Below are 9,585 nucleotides of genomic sequence, written 5' to 3' on the forward strand. Positions count from 1 at the left end.
AAAACAGTGCCCGGAGCTGGACGCACCCCCCTCCCCAGCTGGTATCTCCCTCTCCCCCAGGCAGGCTTGGAGTTGGGTGCGGGGGGAGATCGGGGCTTCCTGGCATTTATCAGCCCCCCGGGGTCTCCTGCCCGACTGTCACCTTGAAGTGACATCAGCTGGGCCTGGCTCCCCTCCCCCACTTCTGCTGTTTCCATGGGGACAGATGTCCTTTCTGCAGCATCAGCCCTTGCCCGCCCACCCGCTCGCCCGCCCGCCCACCCGTGATAGGGAGGAGGGGCAGCGTGGGGGCAGGGTTGGCCTGAGAGCCTCGCCCCCTCGGTTTCTCCATCTTTTTAATCTGCTGGTCTCCATCCACTGTCTCTGGGTTTTTATCTGCCTCCATGCCTCTCTCTCCCTGCCTGTCTCCAGCTCTCTGAATTCTGGTCCCTCCCTGTGAGCCATTCAGGCTCCAACCCCAGCTCCATCCCCAAAACAAGGAGCTGGGGATGCTCTTCCCCCTCCAAGGGTCTGCCTCCACTCTCCCTTCTGAGGGGCTGAGATCCCTACCTCCCAGAAAGGACACTTGAAACACACAATAACTTATTTATTTTCCAGGCCAGAGGAGGGCTTCGAGACAAAATTCTGATCCGTAGAACCCAGAAGGAGGCTGAGCAGGGCGGCTCTGATGAAGACCCAGAGCCTGGAGGGGCAGGGGGGTCTCTCCATCCAGCCTCCTCCAGGACTGGAAAGACCTCCACCATTTGCAACCACTGATCTGGGTCCTCACAGCCCAGGGCGGGGGGCTGAGGCTCAGTCAGGGGGTCTGTGAGACCACGGGGTACAGCAGGGCCAGATGCTCAGCGCCCTGCACGGGCAGTGGGCGGGAGCTATAATGGAGCACCAGCTCTGGCACGCTGGGGAAGGGGCCGCTGTGCTGACCCAGCACGAACTGGTTCTCTCGGATCCGAGCAAACTTCAGATGCAGGAAGCCCTGGCTGCTCCTGGAGACAGGGGTCAGAGGGGGTACCCAGCACTCCAGACCCGCCCACACTCTCCAACCCTAAAGCCACCCCCTCATGGCCCCCAGGAGCCCGACGTTGGCATCCCCTAATATTTCTGATTAACAGCCACTTGGCGTCAAGCTCTTGGCTAGTTCCACACCGCGGGGATGCCTTCCGAGCTTGTCCCCTATCAAGACAGGCTGGAGCTCCTACCAGGTGGAGGTCCCTCCCCAGGAACACAGAAGGCACTTTCTCTCCAAACCTCTTGACACCTTGTGCTACCTGTCCTGTCCTGGGCTCCTCACTAGTTACCCTCAGTCTAGGGTCCCTGGTTCCCCATCTCACTCAAGCCCTAGATCTACTGTATGGCTTCCTCTCCATCTTCTTGCATACCTCCAGTGACAGGGAGTTCATTCTCAGTCGGAACCAAGCCGGTGGCCTCTCTGGAAGCCCCACCCTCTGGCCTAGAAGCCCCGCCCACGGGTCCCATAAGTCCCACCCCCTGGCCTGAAAGCTCTGTCCATCAGCCCTGGAAGTCCCGCCCACTGGCTGCTGGAGACACACCCCTCTGCTCCGGAAAGCATGCAGTCCTGTGACCCTCTGTCCCTCCAGGGGACTGCGGTCTCACCTGAGGGATAGGGAGCAGTCTTGGGGGCTGGTCTCGCTGAGCCGCACGAGGTAGCTGCCTTCCTTGCAGAGCGACAGGAGGTTCTCGGCGTCTGCCCGGCTCAGCGGGCCGTGAAACCACCTAGGGGGTGGGGACAGAGGTCTCCTGAAGGGCAATCCCGCTTTCCAACACGTCCTGGGGCTGGATGCAGGCACAGCTCTTTCAAGGACTTGTGACGTTCAGGCAAACAAGTGAGACAAATTCCTTTGGATTTCTCAAGAGGAGCCTGGTTTTCAGGCAGACAAGGTTCTCCCTGGGAGGGAACTGAACCCAGGTCAACCTGGAGCTGCTCCTTCCAATTCAGCACATATCCCGACCTTGATTTTTACAGCCTCCCTCAGCTGGGTCTCCAAGTGTCCTCAACCCCTCCCTAATCCCCCAACTCGAATCACTTGCATATCACTTTCATGAGATTCACCACATCCTGTATCCCCAACCCACCTGTACCATTTGTTACATAATATTTTTCTTTAATGTGCTCAAAGAGAAGTTAGCAGTGGGAGCAAAGTGTCAAAGACAGATGAGCACCAAACAGTTGTTTGTATTGAAAGAAAATACCCTGTGCTTGTGTTAATTAGGCAGTTCTGTACTGCCCACCTAAGAGGTTTGGGAATGACTGTGATAAACACACCCTGGTACTCACAGGGCTGGGCTCTGGGGGCTCGGGGAGTTCCCTGAGAAGCTCTTAGACTGGAGAGACACAGAGAGCACCCAGACTCTCCCAGCTTGCGAGCTTCACCCAGCCTAAAGTTGGGACCCCTTCAAAATCCTGCTCCTCCCACTTTCACCACAAGATCTCCTGGGGGTGAGAAAGATGTCTGTCTCTTTGCTCTCAGGCTTATAAACCCCACTCGAGGGAAGGGAGGAAATCCCCTTTTATTCTGTGTGAGGCAGGCACTGTCTTGGAGGTGTTGAGCCCAAGGTTTAGAGAGGTTAAGTGACTTGCCCAAGGCCACACAGCCAAAAGATAGAGAAGGGATTTGAACCCAGAATCTGACGCCGGAGGGAATGGAGACGCCATCTGATTCTGCTTTGCACCGAGCTGGGTGTCTGGCCCACAGCAGGCGCTGTAAGCCAGCGAAGATTAGTTGAAGAACTAAATGAAGTGAATAAGTGAAAGTTCCTCCAGCCCCCCTGGCCCAAGGAATCTGTGGCTAGTGTGGGGCAGGGAGGGATTCAACTCCATCTTCAACTTCCCCACTCACGGCTGTTTTTCCAGAGGCAGGGCCGGGTCCACGCGCTCTGCAGGCTGGGGGCTTCTGGGCGGGAGTCTCCGGAGTTCCTTGGCTGAGCCTGAGGTTCTTTCCCACTCCGGACCGTCAAACTGCACTGGAGAAGGTTTAAAGAGAAAATGGTTAAGTCCCGCCTACCTCAAGAGGGTGGGGTGGGGGCAAGCCAGTGGAATTTCAGTAGGAAGGCGGTGCCAGCTTAGGGCAACCTATCAGAACCCAGAAGAGGAGGGGTTGGGCTTAAGGCTGGGGCGGGATTGGTACTCGAGCAACCAATTAGCCTTCAGAAGAAAGGGGTGTGGTCATTCTTGAATCTGGTGGCATGGAAGGGTGGGCAGTTCCCTGAGTGATAAATCAGAGAACAGGGGGTGTGGCTAGAGGGGTGGGTGGGAAGTTCTGCCTGATTTTGGCCAACTCATAGAGGTAGAAAACCACCCCCAATACACAGACAGGTAGACTGAGACACTGAGCTCCAATTTCCCTCACAGTCATACAACTTCTGGGGCAGATTTGGGTACGCACAACTCTTCCTGGTCCAAGTTATTTTTTTCTTTTTTTTTTTTTTTGGCCGCACCATGCAGCATGTGGGATCTTAGTTCCCCGACCAGGGATCGAACCCGCGCCCCCTGCAATGGAAAAACGAAGTCTTAAACACTGGACCACTAGGGAAGTCCAGGTTATTTTATTTCTTAAAGCTGACCTTATTATTCCCTCTTTACAAAAGAGGAAACTGAGGTTCAGAGACTTATCCAAGCTTACCCAACTCAGTTACGAATTGACTCCAGGAAATGCTACCTTCTTCCACAACGGCTCCTGTGTAATTGAGCACTTTAGAACTCAATTTACAAGTACCCTATTCGATAGGTACTAGAATGATCCCCATTTTACAGGTAAGGGAACTGAGACTCAGGGAGATAAAGGTATTTGCCCAAGTGACACAAACCCAGATCTAGTCTAACATCAAAGCCTATTCTTGCACTATACTGAGCAGAATGAGTAGGTTCCATTGCACTCTGAAAGGGGTTTCAGGGAATTCCTTGGCAGTCCAGTGGTTAGGACTCTGCGCTTTCACTGCCGAGGGCCTGGGTTCAATCCCTGGTCGGGGAACTAAAATCCCGCAAGCCACGCGGTGCGGAATGAATGAATGAGTGAATGAATGAATGAATAAATAAATAAATAAATAGGGTTTCAGTTTCCAAGGAAGTTACAGATTCTCCTGGGAAGATTATGACTATTAGTCATTCACACTTTAGTGAGAATTAACAAACTACCAAAGTGACAGGTGATGGGGATTTACTCTGTAAGTTGAAACAGGGGATGTGACCAGAGCAGGAAATAGAGGGACGCAGGCATTCAGAGGTCAGGGTCAGAGAAGCACCTGCAAACGCCTTGGAGATGTGGTCTTTCTTCCACTCCCAGGGCTGGTCATACTCGTCTGCTGGCCGTTCATCCTCCTGGGGCAGCCGGCTCTGCCGAGGTTTCCACCCTGAAGGAGGCCCATCTCCCAGATCTTGGTCCTGCTCCTCATAGGGAGTGTCATACAGCTGCACCCTCCTGTATGGCAGTTCTGGGAGGCCGAGGACACTGGTCAGCTCCCACTCCCACCTGGGACCCTGTCACCTTCCCCCAAGCTCTGCCCACTCACCGCTCATGACTCGCTGGGCATCGTAGGGCTCCATGTAGCCGTCATCCGGGGGTGACGGGTGAGGCTGGGCATCAAAGGGGTCCGAGTACTCGGTGTCGACTTCCAACTGGAGACAGAAAGGAAGCGGAGGGAGTCAAGGGCTCAGGGGGACCAAGCCTAGTTCTGAATACCCCTGCTGGGCGATACTACACCTCTTGCCTGCTGTCTCTGGGCCATCTGATACATCCCCTCCAAGCAAGTAGTTTTCTCTTCCACCCGCGAGCCTTTGCAGATAGAGCTTCCCTTGCTCTCTTCCTCTGTGCTGTTCTGATTCTCCCTGACACAGACCCCTACCTCCCTCCTTCAATCATTTTAATGATTAGGTGCCAGTACTGTTCTAAAGGCTTCACATATATTTACTTGTAGTACCAACACTCAGTAAGTACCTTATCCCCATTTTACAGATGACAAAACCAAGGCATAGAGAGGGCAAGTGACTTGCTCAGGGTCACACAGCTGATAAGTAAGAAGCAGTGTTTGGTCCTAGGTTGTCTGCTTCCCCGAGTCCCTGCTTCCTCCTACCTTTCTCTGTGCCATTAACCACTACCTGACACAGCCTACCATAACCCTCTTTGAAGCCTTCTCTGTCTCTCCACTGAGGGTTTGGGGTGAACCCCCTGATCCTCTAGGAAAAGTACTGAAAAAAAAAAAAAAAAAAGCATGGGCACTGGAGGCAGGTTTGGGTTCAAGTTCTAACAAGCTACAGCCATGTGACCTTGGGCCAGTCGCTTCTCTTCTGTGAGCCTCAGTTTCCACTTCTGTAAAATGGGAGTAATAAGAGAGGAAGGGTGGAGAGTAGTGGTGAGGATGTTTAAGTGCCCACAGGAAACTGACTCACTCAGATGTGTTTAAGGAAGATCCCTTCAGCTGCTAAGAGGAAGGGAAGCTGTGCGGAGGGATCCAGAAGGGGGGAATCAGGAAGCAGGAGGACAGGGGCACAAAGCCAGTCAGAGAGGGAGGAGGACAACCAGCGCTGCGCAGTGAAAAGGGGCAGATATCAAACTCCACCAAGCGGATGGAGGATTGGGGAGTGTCCGGCTGGTGCCCTGGTCTTTCCCTGGGGTAACACATAAAACACGCTCCCCAAAGTCCTGGGGGAACCTAGCCTGGCCGCCCCATCCAGTCTCCTGGGGTCACCCAACCTCTGGGCCTTAGCCACGCACCTCTTCCCGGGGGCTGCCCAGCAAGACCTTGGCTCTGGCCATGTCGACTGCCTCCACCTTGATGAGTCGGTGCTTTGGGGAGTCGTGCTTGGTGTCTCCAGGGCCCTTGGAGTCCCCGGGCCCCGCGGAGTCGGTCTCTAGGCGGCCATCTGCATCCTCATAGGGATCCTCAAAGTCCAAATCTTTCTGCTCCCGGTAGGCCCGCAGGATGTCGCTGTCCGTGTAGTCGGGGGTGGGCGGCTGCGGAGGGGGCCTCCGACCGCCAAAGCTCAGGTAGTCTCGTAGCCACTTGGCCATTTGAGCGCGTGTCACCCCAAACCTGGCCACTGTCAGAAGAGGACCCACATGCCCTCTTCTGGGCCCCCTTCCTCGCAGAGTCCCCAGGGAGGAGCAGGGGGAGAAGGAAGGGAGAAAGGGAGGAAGGAGGAGGAGAAAGATCAGGTGTGACCCTTGGCTGGGCTCAGAGGAGGGTGAAAAGGGGAGAAAAAGGAGGAGACGGAGGAGGGAGGAAGGGGGAGGAGGAGCAAAAGCGCACCTTAGCCCGGCTCTGGAAGGACGGCGGGGGAAGCGGGCGCCCCGTAGGGCCCTGAACGCTGAGCGCGGGGTCGTCCAGCCAGAGCGAGGGGCATCCGCGGAGTTTCCGCGGGCAGCGCGCTCTCCTTGCACGGCTCGGCCACCCGTTGCCTCCGGGAAGCTCCGGGATCCCCTCCTGGGGGCCGGGGGTGTGGGGGGGAAGCGCCGCCTGCGGACGCCCCCAAGCCCTGGCTCAGCCCGGACGCCTGGGTTCTCAGCGCAGCGGGCAGACTCCCCGGGGACTCGGGCGCCGCGCGCAAAGTTGGGCCGCGGGGACGGTGACCCCGGTGCGGCGCATCCTTTGTTGCGCTCCTCGCCGCTCCGGGGGGAGCCCCAATCCCGCGGCCCCCAGCCCGGCCGCCTCGATCCGGCCCCAGTCGCGGGCACAAAGGAAAATAAAATCTCCAATCCCCCTTCACGCTTTCGGAGAGACTTTAGCCGCAGCCGCCGGCGCGCGCCCGGGAGGTGGGACTCTGGGGAGGGGGCTCTCAGACGGACGCCCCAGCCCCTACCAGCCCCGGGCCGGGTCCCGGGCAGCGACGTCAAGGCTTCCCCGCCCCCTCCCCTGCCCTCCCCCTGCGCTCCCCTCGGAGGTGACTGAGACCTTCAGCTGTTCTGGGGAGGGAGGGGAGCATCTGCCCGGGGAGGGAGGGGGGATGCGGGGCGGGAGTCGCGGGGGCCGAGGCCGCGGCGGCTGGACAGTGACCCGGAGGACCGAGGCTGGCAGGAGCGAGCGAGGAGCACGGGACGTGGAAACCCACAGGGGCTGACCTTGCTCCGGAGAGCGAGAGGTGTTGAGACGGGGAAGGGGGAGAGGGAGGGGAGGTGGAAATTGGCTGGGAAATGGAGGGCTGGACTTGACCGCGAGCAGGGGTGAAATTGACCAGCAGAGGGGGTGAGCGTGACCACTATTGAGGGTTGAAATTGAACCAGGATCTGGCGGCGAAACTGGCCAGGAGATTGGGGGTGTGGAAATTGTTCCAGCGGTCACCGGCTAAAATGGATATTGATGCAGCCGAAGGAAGGGGGGTTTGCAACGGAAGGGACGGGGTTCTGGCTTCCCCTCCCCCAAGAGGGCTCTTCTCTGTCCCCTCTCCCCAGGGGACTAATTGCAGGATGGGGGAAGGGGTTTGGGGCAGCTGGCCAGGGGAAAGGAGATGGTATCTGTGCCTGGAGTGTGCCTTCGGCATCTGTCCCTTTGTGGTTTCTGGGGGTGGAGGCCGGGAGGGGGACAGAAATGAGAGGTGCCTCGCCTGGCCTTGCTGCCTGTTGGCAGCTGCAGCTGTCAGGGGGCGAGGACACTAACGGATTTGGGGGGAGTAAGAGAGGCAAAGGGAGCTGCTGGCCAGTTCCAAAGCAAACACATTTTCTTTCTTTCCCCATAAGGGGGCTTGCTCAGTGACCCCTAATAGAAAGAGTAAGAGAGGGGTAGTCAGGAAGGATGGAACCTCAGATTCCCTTCTCCAAGCCCCCTAGGGTGGGCGTGTGGCTTGGAGGGGAGGCAGGACCAGACACAAGTCAGAGCCGACACTGCTGTGAGCTCTCCCCCACTCCGCACCCCCCCCCCAAAGAATAGTGGGGCCTGGGCAATGTCTATGCAGGCCACGCTTTGCTTTCCTGATTTGAAAAATGGGGTTTCTAATAGGAAAAACTCAGAGAGCTGGAGGAAGGATCGCCAGGAGGAAGTGACATTTTTTTCCTGATGGGGAAACTGAGGCACAGAGAGGGGAGACACACCTGGCAGCTCATTTCTGCCTGGATGCTGTGATATGGCCTGGCTTGGGGTGGTATTCGACCCCCATCAGGTCTCTTCGTGGAATCAGAGGTTCTCCATCTCCCCTCCACTGTTAGCCCCATTTTCCAGATGGGGAAACTGAGGTCCAGAGCCGATGAGGCAAAGCCCCTCACGGCAGCAGGGGCGTCCGTATGTCCTCCCCTCCTCTTTCCTGCTTTGGCTGAGTTGGCCTCCACACGAACCTGTTGAACTCGGTCCTCCCTCCTGAAGAGCACTCACACAGACCCCCCACCCCACCCCGCCCTCTCTGATCAGCGACAAGGCAGCGTCCCTGGGGACTGCCCAGGGAGCACGGAAGGTAATTGTCCTGTTTTCTGTCAGCCGCAAGGCAATACCCGGCTCGGAGATGAGCTGTTGACAGATCTCATCAAATCCGAGTCCTCTCCCTGTCAGATAAATACGTGACAGCTAAGGTATAAATATTTGAAAGGGGCCTTCTAATTCCGGTGTGTGTCAGGAATAGCAATTAGAGGCCCCGGAGGCAGAATCAAACGGCGTTTGACTTTCCTGCGCTTTTGAGCTGGCTTCTCCTGGGGCTGCCCCCACTCCTACCGCAGGGGCAGGGAGGGGGCTTGAGGAGGGGCGGGAGATGGTGGACGAGGGTTAGAGCGAGGCTGGAGGTCCGGCGGCCCTGCAGTGGTATGACCTTGAATAGCCACGTAACCTCTTGGGTTTTGCCTTTCTGATTGGGGGAGGAGGGAGCAAGAGAGCAAAGCCAGGAGGCGGGCACTGCATGGACAAAGGCAAGGAGATGAGTGGTCTGGGGGTCCTGGGCTGAGGGGACCTCTCTTCCCCCAGCATTTAGGGTCGGAAAGACGGTTTATCAGGGTCTCCTCCATCGAGGTCTCCCCCCCGGGTAGCACTGGGTTTCTGGAATCCCAGCCCACCTGACCTTGAGTAAGTGACCTGGCCTGTTTTCCCGTCTATGAAATGGAACAACAGGTAACCTCTGTTGAGCGCTTACTGCCTGGCACTGTTTTGGGTGCCTTAAAAAAAAAATTTTTTTTAAATAAATGTATTTATTTTTGGCTGCATTGTGTCTTCGTTGCTGCTCACGGGGCTTTCTCTAGTTGCGGCGAGCGGGGGCTACTCTTCGTTGAGGTGCGTGGACTTCTCATTGCGGTGGCTTCTCTTGTTGCGCAGCACAGGCTCTAGGCATATGGGCTTCAGTAGTTGCGGCACTCGGGCTCAGTAGTTGTGGCTCACAGGCTCTAGAGCGCAGGCTCAGTACTTGTGACGCACAGGCATAGTTACTCCACGGCATGTGGGATCTTCCCGGACCAGGGCTCAAACCCGTATCCCCTGCATTGGCAGGCGGATTCTTAACCATTGCACCACCAGGGAAGCCCCTGAATAGTACTTTCTTGTATGGCATACAGTAAATGCTCAATATATGCTTAGGGTGGATGGGACCTCAGGAAAAAGCCAGAGGAGGTCCCTGGCTGGGGGCTGTGCCTGCTCTCGTCTCACGGATCCCCATGTGTGCAGGGG

At 56.9% G+C, this 9,585-nt stretch overlaps 1 protein-coding gene across 2 annotated transcripts; it reads right to left on the reverse strand.

Annotated features, from left to right (window-relative positions):
- Positions 1 to 571: 571 nt before the first annotated feature.
- On the reverse strand, positions 572 to 7,064 carry SHD (Src homology 2 domain containing transforming protein D). Of its 2 annotated transcripts, none has more exons than XM_059919890.1 (6): positions 5,727 to 7,064; positions 4,525 to 4,630; positions 4,258 to 4,446; positions 2,856 to 2,979; positions 1,612 to 1,731; positions 572 to 983 (listed from the first exon to the last, which is right to left on the reverse strand). In XM_059919890.1, the coding sequence occupies exons 1-6, from the start codon at positions 6,021 to 6,023 to the stop codon at positions 797 to 799; spliced, it is 1,023 nt and encodes a 340-aa protein (XP_059775873.1). In that variant the 5' UTR covers positions 6,024 to 7,064; the 3' UTR covers positions 572 to 796. The 2 variants fall into 2 exon arrangements, with proteins under 2 accessions (XP_059775873.1, XP_059775872.1); XM_059919889.1 differs by having other exon boundaries at positions 5,754 to 6,851.
- Positions 7,065 to 9,585: the final 2,521 nt, after the last annotated feature.

This window comes from Balaenoptera ricei, chromosome 3, assembly GCF_028023285.1.
Source record: "Balaenoptera ricei isolate mBalRic1 chromosome 3, mBalRic1.hap2, whole genome shotgun sequence".
NCBI lineage: Eukaryota > Metazoa > Chordata > Mammalia > Artiodactyla > Balaenopteridae > Balaenoptera > Balaenoptera ricei.

What these genes read in the sequence shown, in the direction of transcription:
- SHD (XM_059919890.1), bottom strand. Translation starts at nt 6,023, where the DNA reads ATGGCCAAGTGGCTACGAGACTACCTGAGCTTTGGCGGTCGGAGGCCC. An exon ending in TGCCCAGCGAGTCATGAGCG is followed by an intron (nt 4,447 to 4,524) that starts GTGAGTGGGCAG and finishes TCGGCCTCCCAG; the next exon opens with AACTGCCATACAGGAGGGTG. An exon ending in CATCTCCAAGGCGTTTGCAG is followed by an intron (nt 2,980 to 4,257) that starts GTGCTTCTCTGA and finishes AACCTTCTCCAG; the next exon opens with TGCAGTTTGACGGTCCGGAG.